The 23,063-nt window shown below is 42.8% G+C and overlaps 1 protein-coding gene across 3 annotated transcripts in view; it reads left to right on the forward strand.

The window, feature by feature from the left end:
• Positions 1 to 23,063, forward strand: part of LOC139227776 (AT-rich interactive domain-containing protein 2-like) — a 277,411-nt gene that overhangs the window by 164,839 nt on the left and 89,509 nt on the right. For all 3 annotated transcript variants that reach the window (XM_070858808.1, XM_070858807.1, XM_070858806.1), the window contains exon 6: positions 528 to 595. In XM_070858808.1, coding sequence (XP_070714909.1) covers positions 528 to 595 — 68 coding nt within the window. The remainder of the gene's footprint in view (positions 1 to 527; positions 596 to 23,063) is intronic.

Below are 23,063 nucleotides of genomic sequence, written 5' to 3' on the forward strand. Positions count from 1 at the left end.
TATGTTCCAGTCCAAAGTCACTAGGAAGCTGATCTGATAGCCTACGAGAGAGATGTTTCTATGATGCCTGTGTTGCTGTGCATTTTGTTACCAGGCTGAACTTGTTGAATTATTGGAATGGTTCTCGATCTGAACTGCCTTAATAAAAGTGCTATTCATACAGGATACGCAATAGGAAGCAATGATAGATGAAGAATAAACATTCTTGACCTGATGTGTAACTCCCGAGTCCCACTTTGGTGACTGGATTCTTTGACATAATTCAACGAGTGCTATAATTTTTTTTCATTTGGCAACTCTTGCCTCGTTTGTCTGTTTCCACACTGTGATGTGCAGTAATTTGCTGTTGTCTGGAACAAATAAACTGTTTATAAAAGGCTGGTGTTTTAGTTTGGGTTATGGGGCTATATTGTTTACTGGTGATTTATACCAAATATTGGATCTTGCACACTTGTATATGCAGAATTTGACATTTGCTTCAAGTCTCTGCTCTTCAGTTCGAGTAATGTATATCTTCTTTGTTTTAGGTCCAGGAACCTACTTGAATGTATATGAATCAGAATGGAAAGTTAAATCTGGAAGGGACTTCATAAAGGTGACTATGCAACCCAGCAGATCACAGCACATCTGTATTTATAGCTACTCAGAGTGCAGTCATCCAGAATATGTACTTGAATACGTGAAAATTATACTGTAGTACAAAAACAAATTTATTTAGAAATTGTTTTTATACTTGGAATGCATGCCTTAAAGTTAAGGATAGCATCTACACTGGCTAGGATCTAGGTTGTGAATGAGGCGGTTAAACTGACCTATTTGGTTGACCAGTTAACAGATTGTTAAAGATGACTCCAGAGCAGTAAATCTCCCTAATTGTGCATTATGTGCAAAGACCGTAGAACTATACACACTGGAATAGAAATTTGATGTAATATTTTGACTTTAAATTTAAAACTCTTAAAAAATAACCTTCCTTCCTGTCCTAAAGATATGAGTCTCGACAAGAACATAAGAACATAAGAACATAAGAAATAGGAGCAGGAGCAGGAGTAGGTCACCTGGCCCCTCGAGGCTCCGCCATTTAATAAGGTCATGGCTGATCTGATCATGGACTCTGGTCCATTTCCCTGCCCATTCCCCATAACCCTTTATTCCCTTATCGCTCAAAAATCTGTCCATCTCCGCCTTAAATGTATTCAATGACCCAGCCTCCACAGCTCCCTGGACAGAGAATTCCATAGATTTACCACCCTCAGAGAAGAAATTCCTCCTCATCTCAGTTTTAAATGGTTGGCCCCTTATTCTGAGACAATGTACCCTAGTTTTAGTTTCCCCTATGAGTGGAAATATCCTCTCTGTCTCCACCTTGTTGAGCCCCCTCATTATCTTGTGTTTCAATAAGATCACCTCTCATTCTTCTGAACTCCAATGAGTATAGGCCCAACGTACTCAACCTATCTTCATAAATCAACCTCCTCATCTCCGGAATCAACCTAGTGAACCTTCTCTGAACAGCCTCCAATGCAAGTATATCCTTCCTTAAATATGGAAACCAAAACTGTACGCAGTACTCTCGGTGTGGCCTCACCAATACCCTGTACAGTTGTAGCAGGACTTCTCTGCTTTTATACTCTATCCCCCTTGCAATAAAGGCCAACATTCCATTTGACTTGCTGATTACCTGCTATACCTGCATATTCACTTTGTGTTTCATGCACAAGGACCCCCAGGACCCTCTGTATTGCAGCACTTTGCAATTTATCTCCATTTAAATTAGAATTTGCTTTTCTATTTTTTTCTGCCAAAGTGAATAACTTCACATTTTCCCACATTATACTCCCATCTGCCAAAGTTTTGCCCACTCACTTAGCCTGTCTATATCCCTTTGCAGATTTAGTGTGTCCTCCTCACAATTTGCTTTCCCACCCATCTTTGTATCATCAGCAAACTTGGCTACATTACACTTGGTCCCTTCATCCAAGTCATTAATATAGATTATAAATAGTTGGGGACCCAGCACCGATCCGTGCGGCACCCTACTAGTCACTGCCAACCGGAAAATGACCCATTTATCCTGACTCTGTTTTCTGTTAGTTAACCAATCCTCTATCCATGCTAATTTTTTAACCCCAACCCCGTGAACTTTTGTACGGTAACATTTTATGTGGCACCTTATTGAATGCCTTCTGGAAATCCAAATACACCATATTTACTGGTTCCCCCTTATCTATCCTGCTTGTTACATCCTCAAATAACTCCAGCAAATTTGTCAAACATGATTTCCCTTTCATAAAACCATGCTGACTCTGCTTGATTGAATTATGCTTTTCCAAATGTCCCGCTACTGCTTCCTTAATGGACTCCAGCATTTTCCCAATGACGGATGTTCGGCTAACTGGTCTATAGTTTCCTGCTTTTTGTCTGTCTCCTTTTTAAAATAAGGGCGTTACATTTGCGGTTTTCCAATCCGCTGGGACCGCCCCCCCCCAGAATCCAGGGAATGTTGGTAGATTACAACCAATGCATCCACTATCTCTGCAGCCACTTCTTTTAATACCCTAGGATGTAAGCCATCAGGTCCAGGGGACTTGTCCACCTTTAATCTCTTTATTTTATCGAGTACTACTTCATTACCTTCCTCCCTATAGCCCCTTGATTATCCACTATTGGGATGCTTTCAGTGTCTTCTACCGTGAAGATCGATACAAAATATTTGTTCAATGTCTCTGCCATTTCTCTGTTCCCCATTATTAATTCCCCAGTCTTATACTCTAGGGGACCAACATTTACTTTAGCTACTCCTTTTTTCCTTTTTATGTGCCTATCTTACTATCTGTTATATTTTGTGCTAGTTTACTTTCATAATCTATCTTCCCCCTCTCTTTTTTAGTCGTTCTTTGTTGGCTTTTAAAAGTTTCTCTGGCCTCCCACTAATCTTGGCCACTTTGTATACCATTGTTTTCAATTTGATACCATCCTTTATTTCCTTAGTTAGCCACGGATGGTTATCCCTTCTCTTACAGCCTTTCCTTCTCATTGGGATATATTTATGTTGTGAGCTATGAAATATCTCCTTAAATGTCTGCCACTGCTCATCAACAGTCCCATACTTGAATCTATTTTCCCAGTCCACTTTAGCCAACTGTGCTTTCATAACTTTGTAGTCTCCTTTATTTAAGCTTAGGACACTGGTTTGAAAACCAACCTTCTCACCTTCCAACTGAATTTGAAATTCAACCATGAAGATCCTTTACTAAGGAGATCATTTATTAATCCTGTCTCATTACACAGTACCAGATCGAAGATAGCCTGTTCCCTGGTTGGCTCTGCAGAGAAGATAGATTATGAAAGTAAACTAGCACGAAATATAAAAACAGATAGTAAGAGTTTCTGGTTGTTCGAGGAAACTATCCCGGATACACTATATGAACTCTTCCTCAAGGCTACCCTGGCCAATTTGCTTTGTCCAATCAATATGAAGGTTAAAATCGCCCATGCTTACTACCATTCCTTTTTTACAAGCTTCCAATATTTCTTGATTTATCCGCCATCCAACAGTGTAGCTACTGTTAGGGGGCCTATAGACTCCGCCCACCAGCGACTTTTTCCCTTTATTATTCCTTATCTCCACCCAAATTGATTCAACATCTTGATCTTCTGAGCCAATATTGTTTCTCACTAATGCACTGATCTCATCCTTTATTAAGTGTCCCACCTCCTTTTCCTTTGTTTGTCCTTCCGAATTGTCAAATACCCCTGAATATTTAGTTCCCAGTACTGGTCACCGTGCAACCACGTCTCTCTAATGGCTATCAGATCATACCCATTTGTATCTATTTGTGCTGTCAACTTATCTATTTTGTTACGAATGCTACGTGCATTAAGGAGCTTTTAAATTAGTTTTTTTACCATTTTTTTCCCCGCTTTGAGCCCACTTTCTGATTCACCTTTATGTTTATACATTCTGTCCCTTCCTGGCTCTGGTTTTCATTTCCCCCAGTGCTACCCTGCTCTATTGCCTTCTCCTTATTCTTTGACTTTTAACATTTTTACTCACCTGAATCCTCCTCCTTCCACCCCCCCCCCCACTAATTAGTTTAAAGCCCTCTCTACAGCCCTAGTTATTTGATTCGCCAGGGCCCTAGTCCCAGCACGGTCTAAGTGGAGCCCATCCGAACGGAACAGCTCCCTCTTACCCCAATACTGGTGCCAATGTCCCACGAACCAAAACCCATTTCTCCCACACCAATCTTTGAGCCACGTGTTTAATACTCTGATCTTATTTACCCTAAGCAAATCTGCTCGTGGCTCAGGTAGTAATGCAGAGATTATTACCTTTGTGGTTCTGCTTTTTAATTTGCCCCAAGCTATTCAGAATCCCTCAGCAGAACCTCTTTCTTTGTCCTATCTATGTCGTTGGTACCCACATGGACCATGACAACTGGATCTTCCCCCTCCCATTCCAAGTTCCTCTCCAACCCTGAGATGTCCTTAACCCCGGCACCGGGCAGGCAACACAGGACTCGTGCTCGCGGCTGCAGAGAACTGTATGTATCCCCCTAATTATACTGTCCCCTACCACTACAACGCTTCTTTTTACTCTTCTCCCCCCCCCCCCCCCCACCCACTTGAATGGCCCCTGTACCATGGTGCTGTGGTCAGTTTGCTCATCCTCCCTGCACTTTCTGCTCTCTTCCGCACAGGGAGTAAGAGCCTCAAACCTGTTGGACAAGAGCAAGGACTGAGGCTCTTCTGTCACTCTATCCTGAGTCCCCATACCTTCCTCACTCGAAGTCACATCCCAAGTGAGTGTTGTCAGGTTATTCAACCATGAGGGAAATCATAACCGAACCTGATGCAATTGTCGCCCCATGTTGATGCATGCACTTTTCAAAAGGGTTCATTGGATATTGATAAGAGTAGGAGCTCTAGCTGTTATATTTTTTTCTTTATTGCTTCTTGCCCATGCCCACCTACTGTCCAAAGGCACTGAGGCCAATTGTAGCACTTGTACTAGTGTCCTGGTGAGAGTGACCCAGGCCAGGAATTGCCTCTGGGACATAATGAGCCATATGGGCCAGGAACCACACTAAGCAGTGACTTTGCTGAGCAATTGAACACCTTGCTAGCACTTTTTAAAAACTGGCATTGCAGCCTAGACTGTATTTGCGTAAGATTGTAAATCGTGGTGTGGCCATCTGAACTTCCTGCACAGAGATGTGGCATTGCCTTTCTAAGTTTGCATACCAGTGCTTGAAAATGTAATAGATTCCTCTCATTTCATTTTAAAGCTTCTCTGAACATTTTCAGTAAGAACACAAAGCTACAGAGCTCAGAAGAAAAACTATCTCAGGAGAAAACATCAAGCTTGTACCCGATTTGGATTGTATTTACTGTAAATTGATTTATATTGCTATAGAGAAGTCCTAGAAATTAGCTGGAGGCGATCCAGAAGTGGTTGCATGGGGAGCTCCTGTGGAATTCTCTTTGGAATTCAGTTTTTATGAAAGAGCTTCATCTTTTATCTGAAACAAAAATGTACCAAATTACGCAGCTGTATATTACCCGACTGGAGCATCTGCAATACATCATAGAATCTAGTGCAATGTTTAGCTCAACCACAAAAGATTTGCTTGCGCTGGTCGTATTTTCATTCTCTTTTTTTCTCAGTTTGCAGGGAGTAAAACTCCATTTGAAGATGCGATTGCTTTTTACTGGAATTTGTCTAACGTCAAATATTGTTTAAAATGGTGTACATGTCCCATGTTCAGTAGAATGTCACTTAACAGTAAATTTAATGACTATTTTCAAAAACAACAGCTTTTTATTAAACCATTAAAAATAGATTCCTCAAGTCTTTGTATGCTCCCCATATATTACTAAATATTACTAAAACAAGTCTGCTTGGTGATATTGAGAGGATTAAAGGTTTGTGGTAGGATTGAGCTAATTACCCCATTACTGTCATACATGGAGTGATCACTGCCTGCACTCCAGTTTCTGCTCACTGCCCAAGCTTACACTGCTGTGGATGATTTTATTGTTTAAATTGGGGAGGGTTACTAATCACTCTTCCTCCCTGAAATTTTGCATATGGTTCTGACTGGCATTCAGATATATTAAATCCACCCATTACAATGCTCTGAGTGATATTAGTGCCATTGGAGGCATCAAGTCCCCTTGAAGGGGTTTTGCTTGGTGCACCTGATCTGACTCTGTCAGGGGCAAGTTTCAGTGACAGCCGCAGTGGCACTATGTCTGGTCTGACATTTTAGTTCTGGATGTGGGATGGCTGAGGGGGCAGCCCACCCATACATCACAGCATCGTGCTTTTAGAACCTCCATCTGATATGAGAAATTCTTGGTGAGAAATGTGATGTTGTATTAACTGTACATGTACTATAAAGAAACCATCTTAATGTCAGTTTTGGGAACGAAATGGCACAGAGCAGGTTAGCCACTTGCCTTTCGCCTCTGGGACTTTATTTCAAATCCAGCCCAAATTGAGGCGATGCAAGACTTCTCTGTTGGCTATATGGGTTGTGTGTGAAGTGTGTTGGACAATCTTTGAACAGTTACTAGTGGGCAGCACAAAACTGCCCCATATTCAGCACGAATTGGTAATTTAGAGCGGCTACAGGACGGCTGGTGTCAAAAATAGGAGTGAGGGGAGAAATTCCGTACTTATGCTTTAGTGCGTGCTCTTTTTTGAAGTTCTGGGGACTGAGTCGAGGAAATTGTATTCTGCATTTTACTGTGCTGCACTTATTGCTGACACTGAGTGCCTGAAATGGAAAGTGTACCATCCCCAGCACTGACCTGTTGAGCACAATTTTACTTTTTTTTAAAATTAGTTTTAGCCAATAAAAACACAGTTTGTCAAAACTTGCTGCCACCTCCAAAATTAATATTAGGAGCCACGAGAAGGGAAAAATCACATGAAGAAAAAGACAGCTTTTAAATTTATCTGATGGCACACAGACTGACCTCAAAATAGTTTTCCCCATCTTAACCTAAAAATGGATAGAAAATGGGGATTAAAGGGTGAGCAGGCTGATGGAACATTTTGAAAGAATATTGCAGTAATTATTACCTCTGTTTAATCAGCTTTATAACTGTAATTGTGAATCCTGCACTCCAGGGAGAGCTGATAATTGAACTAGTTGGCCCAGAGCGATTGAAATTTCCCTGAACCCGTTGGCAATCTGAGAGTTAATAATTCATGTATTAAACCACAATTGTTAATGTAAGGGCTCATCACAAATGTATCACCTACTTTGCAGTTATTGTAACTTTGAAACTGGACCGTCGAAGTGGGAAGATACCTTCAACCCAGTCATCAAATCTAATGTCATAGCACAGGCAGCACGTATTAATAGAAAAGAAAAATACTTTTGTTTGAATCCAACTGCTGACTACACATGCATAATGTTAGAGTAAATATTTAATAACCAATGCACTATTAATAGAGAGCAAACAGCAACCATTTCTCCAAAGCTAGTATCTTCCCCAGTGACTATGGGAGGTCATTACAGGCCAGCAGGAGCAAAACTACTTGCATAGGACAGCTGATGTCATTTCGTTTTTTTTTTATTGGGATTTTTTTCATGGGATGTGGGTGTTGCTGGCAAGGCCAGCATTTATTGCTCATCCCTAATTGCTCTTCAGAAGATGGGGGTGAACCGCTGCAGTCCGTGTGGTGAAGGTACTCCCACGATGCTGTTAGGGAGGGAGTTCTAGGATTTTGACTCAGCGACGATGAAGGAACGGTGATGTACTGTGTGACTTGAAGGGGAACATGGAGGTGGTGGTGTTCCCATGCACCCTTGTCAAGTCACTCTCACCTCACCTCTGGAATTCAGCTCTTTTGACCATGTTTGGACCAAGGCTGTAATGAGGTCTGGAGCCGAGTGGTCCTGGCGGAACCCAAACTGGACATCAGTGAGCAGGTTATTGGTGAGTAATTGCTGCTTGATAGCACTGTCGACGACACCTTCCATCACTTTGCTGATGATTGAGAATAGACTGATGGGGCATTAATTGGATGGATTGGATTTGTCCTGCTTTTTGCGGACAGCACATACCTGGGATAGGTGCCAGTGTTGTAGCTGTACTGGAACAGCTTGGTTAGAGGTGCGGCAAGTTCTGGAGCACAAGTCTTCAGCACGACAGCCGGTATGTTGTAGGGGCTCATAGCCTTTGCTGTATCCAGTGCACGCGGCCGTTTCTTGATACCACATGGAGTGAATCGAATTGACTGGCTTCTGTGATGGTAGGGACCTCTGGAGGAGGCAGATATGGGTCATCCACTCGGCACTTCTGGCCGAAGATGGTTGCAAACGCTTCAGCCTTGTCTTTTGCACTCGCGTGTAGAGTTCCGCCATCATTGAGAATGGGGATATTCATGGAGCCTCCTCCTCCCACTAGTTATTTCATTGTCCACCTCCATTCACGACTGGATGTGGCAGGACCGCAGAGCTTTGATCTGATCTGTTGATTGTGGGATCGCTTAACCCTGTCTATGGTATGCTGCTTCTACTTTTTAGCATGAATGTAGTCCTGTGTTGCAGCTTCCCCATGTTGGCACCTCATTTTTAGGTACGCCTGGTACTGCTCCTGGCATGCTCTTCTGCACTCCTCATTGAACCAGGATTGGTCCCCTGGCTTGATGGTAATCGTAGAGTGAAGGATATGCCAGGCCATGAGGTGTTACTCATGCTAGTGGTCATGTGTTTGGCTGGCTTTGTCACTGGTGGCAGCATTTATATTCACATTTGAGGTGCTGTCATCAGAAGCATGGCTGAAAACCACTTGCTTTGGTGTGTAGCGTCTCCAGTAGCAGGAATGTTTACTTTGTGAATTTCCCAGAAACCAGGCAAGGTGCTACCGATGGCAAACCATTAATATAAGTATGATAGAAAACTGAGACACACAGATTTTGTAATAGTTCCAGTACTAGCTTTTAGCATGGTAAAACCTATACATGACCCAAAGAGAGCTAAAACATAGGAACTGCCAATAAGAACATAAGAATTAGGAACAGGAGGAGGCCATCTAGCCCCTCGAGCCTGCTCCGCCATTCAAAAAGATCATGACTGATCTGGCCGTGGACTCAGCTCCACTTACCCGCCCGCTCTCCATAACCCTTAATTCCCTTATTGGTTAAAAATCTATCTGTGATTTGAATACATTCAATGAGCTAGCCTCAACTGCTTCCTTGGGCAGAGAATTCCACAGATTCACAACCCTCTGGGAGAAGAAATTCCTTCTCAACTCGGTTTTAAATTGGCTCCTCCGTATTTTGAGGCTGTGCCCCCTAAAGTTCTAGTCTCTCTGACCAGTGGAAACAACCTCTCTGCCTCTATCTTGTCTATCCCTTTCATTATTTTAAATGTTTCTATAAGATCACCCCTCATCCTTCTGAACTCCAACGAGTAAAGACCCAGTCTGCTCAATCTATCATCATAAGGTAACCCCCTCATCTCCGGAATCAGCCGAGTGAATCGTCTCTGTACCCCCTCCAAGGCTAGTATATCCTTCCTTAAGTAAGGTGACCAAAACTGCACGCGGTACTCCAGGTGCGGCCTCACCAATACCCTGTACAGTTGCAGCAGGACCTCCCTTCATTTGTACTCCATCCCTCTCGCAATGAAGGCCAACATTCCATTCGCCTTCCTGATTACCTGCAAACTAACTCTTTGGGATTCATGCACAAGGACCCCCAGGTCCCTCTGCACCGCAGCATGTTGTAATTTCTCCACATTCAAATAATATTCCTTTTACTGTTTTTTTTTTCCAAGGTGGATGACCTCACATTTTCCGACATTGTATTCCATTTTCTTTTTAAAACTCTAACTTTTCCTTCACACCATTTTCTGCAGTGTTCTCTTTGAATAGTTTCGCAATGTAGAAGATGCATTGTGTTCTTCTGAAAACATCTGCTCTAACTGATAATATCCTGGCAGAGAAACGGTCATTATTAGTGGGAAACTAGAGGATTGGGAAAATTTTAAGCAACAGCAAAGAATGACTTAAAAAGCAATAAAGAAAGGGAAGATAGATTACGAAGGTAAACTTGCGCAAAACATAAAAACAGATAGTAAAAGCTTTTACAGATATATAAAAGGGAAAAGAGTGACTAAAGTAAATGTTGGTCCCTTAGAAGATGAAAAGGGGGATTTAATAATGGGAAATGTGGAAATGGCTGAGACCGTAAACAATTATTTTGCTTCCGTCTTCACAGTGGAAGACACAAAAACCATGCCAAAAATTGCTGGTCATAGGAATGTGGGAAGGGAGGACCTTGAGATGATCACTATCGCTAGGGAGGTAGTGCTGGACAGACTAATGGGACTGAAGGTAGACAAGTCCCCTGGTCCTGATGAAATGCATCCCAGGGTATTAAAAGAGATGGCGGAAGTTATAGCAGATGCATTTGTTATAATCTACCAAAATTCTCTGGACTCTGGGGAGGTACCAGCGGATTGGAGAGCAGCTAATGTAACGCCTCTGTTTAAAAAAGGGGGCAGGCAAAAGGCACGTAACTATAGGCCGGTTAGTTTAACATCTGTAGTGGGGAAAATGCTTGAAACTATCATTAAGGAAGAAATAGTGGGACATCTGGATAGGAATAGTGCAGTCAAGCAGACGCAGCATGGATTCATGAAAGGGAAATCATGTTTAACTAACTTACTGGAATTCTTTGAGGATATAACGAGCATGGTGGATAGAGGTGTACCGATGGATGTGGTGTATTTAGATTTCCAAAAGGCATTCGATAAGGTGCCACACAAAAGGTTACTGCAGAAGATAAAGGTACGCGGAGTCAGAGGAAATGTATTAGCATGGATAGAGAATTGGCTGGCGAACAGAAAGCAGAGAGTCGGGATAAATGGGTCCTTTTCCGGTTGGAATTCAGTGGTTAGTGGTGTGCCACAGGGATCAGTACTGGGATCACAACTGTTTACAATATACATAGATGACCTAGAAGAGGGGACAGAGTGTAGTGCAACAAAATTTGCAGATGACACTAAGATTAGTGGGAAAGCGGGTTGTGCAGAGGACTCAGAGAGGCTACAAGGAGATTTGGATAGGTTAAGCGAATGGGCTAAGGTTTAGCAGATGGAATACAATGTCGGAAAGTGTGAGGTCATCCATCTTGGGGGGGGGGAAAAAACAGTAAAAGGGAATATTATTTGAATGGGGAGAAATTACAACATGCTGTGGTGCAGAGGGATCTGGGGGTCCTTGCGCATGAAACTCTTTTGAATCCAAAAGGTCAGTTTGCAGGTGCAGCAGGTTATCAGGGAGGCAAATGGAATGTTGGCCTTCATTGCGAAAGGGAGAGAGTACAAAAGCAGGGAGGTGTTGCTGCAACTGTATAAGGTATTGGTAAGGCCGCACCTGGAGTACTGCGTGCAGTTTTGGTCACCTTACTTAAGGAAGGATATACTAGCTTTGGAAGGGGTACAGAGGCGATTCACTAGGCTGATTCGAGAAATGAGGGGGTTACCTTATGATGATAGATTGAGTAGACTGGGTCTTTACTCCTTGGAGTTCAGAAGGATGAGGGGTGATCTTAGAGAAACATTTAAAATCATGAAAGGGATAGACAAGATAGAGGCAGAGAGGTTGTTTCCATTGGTGGGGGAGACTAGAACTAGGGGGCACAGCCTCAAAATATGGAGGAGCCAATTTAAAACCGAGTTGAGAAAGAATTTCTTCTCGAGGGTTGTGAATCTGTGGAATTCTCTGCCCAAGGAAGCAGTTGAGGCTGGCTCATTGAATGTTTTCAAGTCAAAGATAGATAGATTTTTAAGCAATAAGGGATTAAGGGTTACGGGGAGCGGGCGGGTAAGTGGAGCTGAGTCCACGACCAGATCAGCCATGATCTTACTGAATGGCGGAGCAGGCTCGAGGGGCTAGATGGCCTACTCCTGTTCCTAATTCTTATGTTCTTATTATTAATTTGAAGTTTCTAAAGCAGGTAAATCATTGGTAACTAAGTAAGAAAAAGCCACTATTGGTTATTGTGAGTAAAGCAGACAAAGTGCTTACAGGGAGGATATCCATTTATGGAGGTAGTCCAAAGTTTCTGTTAAATAATGTAAAATTACACATTTAGATTTAGTTGCGATGTGGGTAGGGGATATTATAGCAGATGTTTTCAGAAGAACACAATGCATCTTCTACATTGCGAAACTATTCAAAGAGAACACTGCAGAAAATGGTGTGAGGGAAAAGTTAGAGTTTTAAAAAGAAAAGGGAAGGTAATCTGAAAAGAAAGATAATGAGATTGAATTTAAGAGGCAAATGAAGATTATTAAGTAGGAAAGCATATAGGGGAGCATGAGTATTTTGCTGCGGCCTTCAAGGTATTTTATATGTTGTGGGCTGGGTGGTTTTTTAAAAAGATTTTTATGCATCTGCAATAGATGTTGCAGTAATTCTACATTGCAGTGGAACCTTGATTATTCATGAGGAGAGGCAAGTGCGAAATCTCAGCAGCAGTCATTCCTGTTAGTGTTTGCCTACTTTCAACTGAATTGATTTTAAAGTTGGGAGAATGCCACTGAGATTTGAGCTGCAGAACCGAATGCTTAGATTGCTGGAACTAAGTGGAGACTGCCTTTAGGGCTCAACTGCAGCTGGGATCAGTATTTGGCATTGTCAATGTTCTTGACTGGTTCGCTTGAGTCTCTGGTGAGTCCAGCAGTAGGCCTGTTGTTCAGCACTGCTGAATTTAACATCTTCATCATCATAGGCGGTCCCTGGAACGAGGATGATTTGCTTCCACGTGAGTTCACAAATGTTTCAATGACTGGTCCGATATTCCAGTCCTGAACTCCAATTGAAAGGGTGGAAGATGCCTGTGCATGAATTTTTTTAACGTTCCACACCAGCCACCACACGGGCTTGACCAAGCTCGGCCTTTATGCAGTGGCAAGGCCTTTATCCAGTGGCAAGGGCTAACCAGGACGATTGGAGACCTGCTCTGCTGCACGGACCGAGTGTGCACATATATCGCACATATGGACTGGCCTGTGCTGCCCCTGGGCCCTCGGCTTTTCTGGTCTCCAGACCCTCATTTGCCGCTCCTCCGCCGCGAGAGATCCCTCATTTGCCGCTCCTCCGCCGCGAGAGATCCCTCATTTGCCGCTCCTCCGCCGCGAGAGATCCCTCATTTGCCGCTCCTCCGCCGCGAGAGATCCCTCATTTGCCGCTCCTCCGCCGCGAGAGATCCCTCATTTGCCGCTCCTCCGCCGCGAGAGATCCCTCATTTGCCGCTCCTCCGCCGCACCAGTGGCCCGCCAATGTTCCTGCCCACGCTCCAAACGGCGACCTGGGTTTTGATGACATCGCCCCCCCCCCGAAATCGTCGCACGCTTGTAGCAGCTCACGCTGGAAGTTGTAGTGGTATGCAGCTCCAGCTCTCTTATCCTCCCGACATGCAATGGTGTTCTCTTGTAGGTCGGGGGAGCCACAATGTTCCAGGCCCGTCGCTTCAACTCTTTTATGTCCCCGACCTGCGGAGGTCGTGGCCCCCCCGATCAGCGAAAGAGCTCAATTTAACATTGAGGTCCACACAGATAGGTGTTGCTCAAGAAGATTCAAGTGGAGAGAGGCAGAGCATTCAAAGTTAATCAATATAATTTGAGGTCTTTTATTTTCCAGGGATGGTCTCCTATTATGGATAACTAGCCGAGACCTGCAAAATATTTGCGGTCAAATTAGTATCTTTATTGCAACAGTACTTGTTTAGACTGTTGGACTATAGAATCAACACTGATGTCCTCCCCCTCCCAACTCCCCCACCCTCATTGGTTGCGAGGCCAGGTGGGCCCAGATCGCCCATTGGCTGGTACAACTGTCACTCAGTCTGGACCACATGCCCCTGGCCCTGCCCCCGCCCCAGAACAGACAAAAACACATTTATTGGGCGATCTGCCCAACCCTTGCCCAGCGAATGTCCTTCAAACTCTTTTGCCTGGTAAAAGCAGGCAAATAGTCTGCTTTTACAAGCTAGGAGTTTTAAAACATAGAAAAATGTAATTTAATCACTCATTTTTAATGTTCAAAATCCTATCCATTAAGGTAAGTTTATTTTAACCTTATTAAAACACGTTTTTAAAAAAAAATTCCCCAAATATTTTTTCTCTAAAACATTTAATTACATTCAATTTCAATTAATTTTAAATGCGAAGTGTTTTTAAATTTATTTCATTGTTTCTTGATTTAGGGGGTTATTCTCATTGATGGTAATGGGAGCTGTAAAATCAGAGCTCCCAATATTATCAATGAGAATACTAGATAGTGATTGGTGGTCTAGGCCCACATGATTCCAGGATACATATCTGGAAGACATGTCCCCATACTCAGCGCGGAAAATGAAGGCCTTCGACTGGAATCCTCCGTTCCTCCGGGACCCCCAGGTATTTTCGTAGATTCTTTTTGGGTCGGAGTCCAATGGAAGCCTCCGACTGTAATTTTCCCCCTATTATAGATTGAAGTCCCACTATAACTCTCTCAACCTAGATATTTTGGAATTTTTTATTGAAAGGTTATGCATCTAAAATATATATCACCTAGTTAATCTGTTTTGTAACTGACACAATAAAGATTTTTTCAAAAATTCACTTTTTCCATAAAAATCAAAATTGAAATGAAACACTTCATTATATAGGTAAAGCCATTAATAATTTTACCGCACCTTTGTTTCAAGAAAAACGAGATGTAGACAGGTGTGATATAGTGCACACCCATTAGCTACGTCTTTTCACCAGCCTGAGCAATTGTATCCTTGGCACTTCAGTGTTGGATGAAACTTTGTTTTGCAATCTAGACTGAAAAATGCACCTTCAATTGATCACCTGGATTTTTCTCAGCTGATTTTCTTTGTAATGATCAACAATAGGCCGCCTTCCAGCTTGAAGCCATATGGCAATAGCAGCCAGGATAAACGGCTCCTGACCTAGCATGGCCCCTATCTTTTAAAATGTCCTTTTTAAAACAAACCAGAAACTCACACAAAACTTCACAATCAAAAGTATACAGTAATGCAGCGTTTTTCTCCCAATCCTTTTATTCACTCACAACTGCGATGACTTCACTTTCAACATGGTGCAGTTAGCGCCTGGTGTGCTCTAGGTCCGTTTGGTTTTTCTGGACGTGTCCTCGGGCGGATGCTAAATCAGGCGAAATGCTCGAAAGTTCCGCCCGGGGCTCAGGCGCAGCGATGCACGTCGATTTAAGTCATCCCAACGGTCAAGACAGCGGCGGGACAGTAAGTTTTACCGTCTCCGCAAAACCATTGGCGTAAGTTCCGTCCGGATACACAATCTTGCGCGCCTCGTTTCACACCCAAAAAAACATTTTTGCGTTAAATGAGGCGCATATTAACCGAAAATCCAGCCCAGTAGGTTGCAAGTCACAATCTCTTATGCCAGGCAGGACTGATGACATGCCATCTTGGTGCATCAGACTCCTGCTGAATATGTACTCATTCAAGATCACACTGTCGTAAAGTGGAAGCAAGCCTGTTTGTGAAGCTGTCCTTATCTTATACGGTAAATTTGTTAATCCTGTGGTCGCAGTACAGAGGGATGCTCAAAGGCAGCGTGGGTCAGATTGAATTACAACTGAGAATGATACAGCACAGATGGAGGTCATTCGGCCCATCGCGCCTGTGCCAGCTCTTTGAAAGAGCTATCCAATAAGTACCATTCCCCTGTTCTTTCCCGAATGCCCTGCAAATATTTCCATTTCAAAGTTACTATTGAATCTGCTTCCACCACCCGTGCATGCAGTGCATTCGAGATCATAACAAAATTCTCACCTCCCCTCTAGTTCTTCTGACAATGATCTTAAATCTGTGTTCCCTGGTTACCGACCAAACCCCCTCCCCTCCCGCCAGTGGAAATAATTGTTAATTATTGCCCATTTTCCCCATCCCATGTACTTGTTCTTAAATAAATAGACAGTTGGGCTTTGGAGCAGCAGCCTATTGATCTAGTTTTTTGATGGAGATTCAACTCACCAGATTGTCTGTCGGTAATTAAATCAATGATTCATAGACTTTTTGTCATACCATTTCAGGTGAGCTTGCTACAAAGTTCAAGATCCCTCTTCATCCATTTTTCTACGATTTAAGGCATATTTTTACTATTTTGCACTACTGTTTCTAGAGGTGGACTCCCCGCAGCTTAAGAGTGTGCAGGCAGAGCGGGAATGGGTGACCGCCAGGCAGAAGGAGAGGACCAGACAGGTAGTGCAGGAGTCCCCAGAGTGCATCTCACCAACCAGTATTCTGTTCTGAGTACTGGTGGGGCCGATGGTTCCTCTGGGGAGTGCAGGCAGAGCAAAGTCTACGGCGCCATAGGTGGGTTAGCTACACAAGGGTGGGGTGGGGGAGGAGGGAAGAGCAGTGGAAGAGCAACAGGGGTAGGGGATTTGATAGGGGAGCAGATGGGCGTTTCTGCGGCCGCAGACGTAACTCCAGGATGGTATGTTGCCTCCCTGGTGCCAGGGTCAAGGATGTCACTGAACGGCTACAGGACATTCTGAGAGGGGAGGGTGAACAGCCAGAAGCATGATTCAATCAAGCAGAGTCAACATGGTTTTATCGGCACCAATGACAAAGGAAGAAAGAGGGATGAGGTCCTGCCGGCAGATTTTATGGAGGTAGGAGAGATTAAAAAGCAGGCCCAAAAGGTAATAATTTCCAGATTACTCCCAGTGGCAAGTGCTGGTGAGAACAGGAATAGGAGGATAGAAAGGATGAATGCATGGCTGGAGAGATGGTGCAGGAGGGATGGCTTTAGATTCCTGAGGCATTGGGACCATTTCTGGCTGAGATAGGACCTGTACAAACCGGACGGATAGCACCTCAACAGAGCCGGGACCGATATCCTCGCCGGGGGGGACGCGGGTGGGGTTGCTAGTGGTGTTGTGGAGGGTTGGCAGGGGGATGGGAACCTGAGTGCATTGTCAGAGGGAAGAGAAGCTACGCTGGAAATGGAAGTAGGAAAATTAATAAGCGAGTTTGGAAGGCAGAGGAAACAAAGGCTTGAAAATAGACAACAAGGCAGTTTTCAATGCTAAATGGTATATACTTTAATGCAAGGAGTCTCGGAAATAAGGCAGATCAGCTAAGGGCACAGATAGACATGTGGGATTATGATATAGCCGTTACTGAGACATGGCTGAAAGAAGGGCAGGATTGGCAGCTCAACATTCCTGGGTACAGGGCTTTCAGGCAAGATAGAAAGGGGGTTAAAAAAGGAGGATGGGGGTCACAGTATTGATTAATGAAACAATTACAGCTGTGAGGAGGGATGATATGTTAGATGGATCCTCAAATTAGGCCATATGGGTGGAACTAAAAAGGGGTACTCACACTGCGTGTACTAAACACTCCCAAACAGTCCAAGAAGAGCAAATTTGTAGGCAAATTACTGACAAGTGCCAAAACAATAGGGCAGCAATAATGGGGGATTTCAATTGCCGTAATATTAACTGGGATACTATCAATGTAAAAGGTAGAGGGCACAGAATTCCTAAATTGCATTCTGGAGAACTTTTTTTTAGCCAATATGTAGCAAGCCCAAGGAGGGGGAGGGAGGAGAGAGTGAGGGAATGAAGCTGGTCAGGTGGAAGGAGTAACAGTTGAAGAGCATTGTTGTGGTAGTGATCATAATTCAGTTAGTTTTAGCATAATAATGGACAAGGATAAAGAAAAAAATAGGAGTAATTGTTCTAAATTGGGGGAAAGCCAATTTTACTAGGCTGAGAAGTGATTTAGCAGAAATCAATGCCAGAGCAGTGGGAGGCATTCAAGAGGGAGATACATGGAGTTCATGGTAAACATGTTCCCACAAAGAAAAATGGTAGAACTGCCAAATGTAGAGTCCCCTGGATGATGAGTTGCACACAGGGTAAGATGAGGCAAAAAAGGAAAGCCTAATATCAGATGATATGAGCTCAATACTACAGAAAGCCTAGAAAGTACAGGGGTGAAATTAAGAAGGAAATTAGGAAAGCCAAACTAGGGCATGAAAAAATACTGGCAAGTAGAATCAAAGAAAGCCCAAAGATGTTTTACAATTACGTAAAGAGCAAGAGGATAACGAAGGAAAGAGTAGGGCCTATTAGGAACCAAAATGGTGATCTATGTGGGTAAGGTACTAAATGAATGCTTTGCGGCTGTCTTCACAAAAGAGGGGGGGGGGGGTGGCGATGCCGACGTTGAAGTTCAGGAGGAAGATAGTGAAATATTGGACGGGATAAACTTAATAAGAGAGGAAGTTTTAAGGGGTTTAGCATCCTTGAAAGTAGATAAATCGCCAGGACCAGATTAAATATATCCGAGGCTACTAAAAGAAGCAAGGGAGGAAATTGCGGAGGCTCTGACCATTGAACTGCTAACATTGTACCGTTGTTTAAAAAGGGATAAACCGAGCAATTAGAGGCCAGTTAGTATAACCTCGGTGGTAGGCAAATTACTGGAATCAATTCTGAGGGACAGTATAAACCTTCATTTAGAAAGACACAGATTAATCAAGGTCAGTCACCATGGATTTGTTAAGGGACCGTCTTATCTAACTAACTTGATTGAGTTCTTTGAGGAGGTAACATGAAGGGTTGATGAGGGAATGTGTTTGATGTAGTTTGCATGGATTTTAGAAACTTTTTTGACGGTCCCACATGGTAGGCTGATCATAAAAGTAAAAGCCCTTGGAATCCAAGGGAGAGTGGCAAATTGGATCCAAAATTGGCTCAGTGGCAGAAAGCAAAGGGTAATGGTTGAGGGGAGCTTTTGTGGCTGGAAGGCCGTTTCCAGTGGGGTTCCACAGGGCTCAGTACACGACCCCTTACTTTTTGTAATATATACTGCATTAATGATTTGGACTTAAATGTAGGGGGCATGATAAAGAAATGTGCAGATACAAAAATTAGCCGTGTGATTGACAGTGAGGAGAAAAGCTCCAGACTGCAGGAAGATACCGATGAACTGGTCAGTTAGGCAGAAAAGTGGCAAATGGAATTCACTCTAGTAAAGTGTGAGGTCATGCATTTGGGGAGGAGCAACAAGGCAAGGGAATACACAATAAATGGGAGGATACTGAGAGGTGTGGAGGAACAGAGGGACCTTGGAGTATATGTCCACGGATCCTTAAAGGTAGCAGGACAAATCAATAAGGTAGTTAAAAAGACTTGCGGAATGCTTTCCTTTATTAGCCAAGGCATAGAAGGAAGTTATGCCAGAACTGTATACAACATTAGTTAGGCCACAGCTTGAGTAATGTGTGCAGTTCTGATCACTACATTACAGGAAGGATGTGATTGCATGAGAAAGGGTGCAGAGGAGATTTACAACGATGTTGCCAGGACTGGAATACTTTAGCTATGAGGAAAGATTAGATAGGCTGGGGTTGTTTTCCTTGGAATAGAGGAGGCTGAGAGGAAACCTTATTCAGGTGTATAAAGTTGAGGGGCTAGAAAGGACCTATTTCCCTTAGCAGAGGGGTCAATAACCAGGGGGCATAGATTAAAGTAGTTGGTAGAAGGATTAGAGGGGAGATGAGGAAATATTTCTTCATCCAGAGGGTGGTGGGGGTCTGGAACTCACTGCCTGAAAGGATGGTAGAGGCAGAAACCCTCATCACATTTAAACGTTACTTGGATGTGCACTTGAAGAGCTGTAACCTACAGGGCTACGGACCGAGTGCTGGAAGGTGGGATTAGGCTGGGCAACTCTTTTTTGACTGGCACAGACATGATGGACCGAATGGCGGCCTCCTGTGCCGTAATTTTCTATGATTCTATGTTCCAAATGAAGATCTCCGAAGAGTAGGAAAATTGTAATATTTTTTTGGAATTTATTTATATTTCTCTTGCTAGAATTCTTACCCTAACAATTTGTGTGCATTACATCATAGTCACCTATTTCTGTGTACCAGTATAGGTGAATAGCTTGATATAAAATACATATTTTTAATTGTTTCATTGCAGTTGTTCACTGTGATTTTCTCTCCGTACCTGCTACCTTTTGTCTGATGCCTTATCTGCAATGCAAAATAACTTTAGACGCTTAAGTTAATTTGAGGCCGTAAAATGGTGTCTTGTTTCAATTATTATGTAAATTGGAAATTAAATCATGGAATGCAATTCCCAAAATACAGATTATAAATTCAGGAATCCCTTGGAATAATAGCAGATGTGTCTTAACTCACCAATGAACCTAAAGATTATCCACTTTGCAGTGCTTGATTGACTTTACAAGAACTATAAGGTAGAATAAGGGAATAACATTTTCAGTTCCCATTCATGCAAATAGGAAGAGGATGAAAAACTGCTACTAGATTGCTGGCCTGGAAATTAGCATTTGGGACAAGGCAGTTGTAAACTCACTTCTTAGGGTTTTAATAAGATGGCAACCAACATCTTTGCAGAGGATCACTGGGTAGCTCATGACACAACCTTGAGGACACATTAATCTTTGTAATTCTTATTAAGCGTCTTGTATATTTTTTTTTAAGTCAGTTAATCCCAAGTGTATAAGCAGCATATATAATCAGAAATAATGGATTATAATTTGTTCCAAATGTAGTAAGTTATGTTGTCAGCCCAGAAATGTCTGATGGAAATCTTCACAAAGATGTTCAAAAATTGGTAGGCAAAATGGAACAAAAGCCTCCTTTCCACCCCCTCCACGTGCAAATTTTAAATGCAAGGCGGCTAGTATAGTGTTATTCAGTATCTAGAAACTCGAATTGTCAATGAAATTTCAGTAAAATTCCCTGGAGCGTTTAAATTGTATAACCACCTACAGTTCAGATTTAGTAAGGAGCCTATTGCTGATGAGTTATGTTGTGATCCTGAAGCTGATTCTTCAACCCCTCCTCCTCTTTCCCCGCAGCCCCATAACAAGTTAAACATCTGCTGGCAGCAGCTGAATTTCTCCATTTGGAGACCTGGCATCACTTCTACCCTTCACATGGGAGGAGGAAGGGAAGGAGCTTCCAGCTGGAGCACAATTAGCATTACATGATTGTCACCTTTTGTGCTTTTAACTTTTTTTTTAAGGCCTGTAAGGATTGAGAATAAAGATTACCATTTTATTTTGTGCGATGTGAAGTGCCGTGCTTTACAAAGAGAATTTTCCACTTTTTAATTTGTCCTGTTGTGCCTATAATCAGAGGTAGTGACTTTGTTTTGTGCAGATTTTGCAGTCTCCACGTTGGCATCCTAATTGCAAAAGCTAACGTTCGTTACCTCATTTTGATCTATTCAATATAAACCATCTTCTCAAAAGCCATGCAAGTAGTATGAGACCACCTTCATTAATAAGTCACAGACAATAAAAGTCCATTCAAACCTCCTCTTTCCAACTCTCCCAGCCTAACAGCTAACTGCATTTAGAACACGTCTGATGTCTTTCTACTATCTGGCAGATTGTTCTAAGTATTGATCATCCCTCGAGTTCAGGAAGTTCTTCCTCATATCTATTCTGAATTTAGTTTTCTTTCATTTTAAATTTCTGCCATCTGGTTCTTCTAACCTGGCTCACTTTGAAGTAGTAATCTCTACTAGCCGTATCTATATCGTTTAATATTTTATGTATTTTTGCTCTTCCTCTATCGCACTCAAATTGTGGATCATGAGTTTTTCTAATTTCTCATCATAGCTCATCCCCTTCTAACTGGATAATTCTGGTTGCTGTTTCTGTCCCTTTTCTAATGCATGAACATGCTTCTTGTGGCATGTTGATCAAACTTGAATACAGTACTTCAAGTATATTCGGACCAGAACATTGTAAAGCCTGCGCGTAACCTCTCTGGACATGCACTCCACTCTGCCGGCAATGTATCCTATTGGCTTTTTAAAATTGCTTTGTATCATTGTATATTGAAAGTGGCAGTTCTTTTACTCTTCGGTCCCTTTTCAAGTCTCTCTGTTTAATTTGATTCCATTAATTGTATACTTATTTTATACATTTGTTTGCCCACTGTGCAGTTTTTGACATTAAAGTTTGTGTTCCCAAATGTTCAGGTTCTTTTTGTTTGGCCGCATGCTTAACATTTTAATCTGTGGAAGCCACAAAAAGCCTGACGTTTAAGAAGTTTTCATAGGTTATCTATTATTGAAAAGGTAATTTAAATTCAATGTGCATTAAGAACCTTACAGAAGCGCATCTGTTTGTTTCTGATTGACAAAATTTGCCTGAATTTCAAGTTTTATAACATGCTGAGTTTCTCAACATTGACTTTGAAAAGTTTACAAAACAAACATGGATGTAAGCAAATGATAAGGATGGTGCTGACACTGTCAGCTATGGCTCAGTGGGTTGTGGGTTCACTCCAGGGACGTTAAACCAAGACCCCGCCTGCTCTCAAGTGGACGTAAAAGATCCCATGGCACTATTTCGAACAAGAACAGGGGAGTTAACCCCGGTGTCCTGGCCAATATTTATCCCTCAATCATCATCATCATAAGCAGTCCCTCAAAATCGAGGAAGACTTGCTTCCACTCTAAAAGTGAGTTCTTAGGTGACTGAACAGTCCAATATGAGAATTACAGTCTCTCACAGGTGGGACAGACAGTCGTTGAAGGAAAGGGTGGGTGGGATTGGTTTGCCGCACGCTCCTTCCGCTGCCTGCGCTTGGTTTCTGCATGCTCTCGACAATGAGACTCTAGGTGCTCAGTGCCCTCCCGGATGCACTTCCTCCACTTGGGGCGGTCTTTGGCCAGGGACTCCCAGGTTACGGTGGGGATGTTGCATTTTTATCAAGAAGGCTTTGAGGGTGTCCTTGAAACGTTTCCTCTGCCCACCTTGGGCTCGCTTGCCATGTCGGAGTTCCGAGTAGAGCTCCCTCAATCAACATAATAACAAAAAACATCTGGTCATTATCACATTACTGTTTGTGGGAACTTGCTTGTTTGCAAATTGGCTACTGCGTTTCTCACATTACAACAGTGACTGCACTCCAAAAAGTACTTCAGTGGCTGTAAAGCCCTTTGAGACGTCCGGTGGTCGTGAAAGACGCTATATAAAATCCAAACCT

This window comes from Pristiophorus japonicus, chromosome 17 (assembly GCF_044704955.1).
Source record: "Pristiophorus japonicus isolate sPriJap1 chromosome 17, sPriJap1.hap1, whole genome shotgun sequence".
NCBI lineage: Eukaryota > Metazoa > Chordata > Chondrichthyes > Pristiophoridae > Pristiophorus > Pristiophorus japonicus.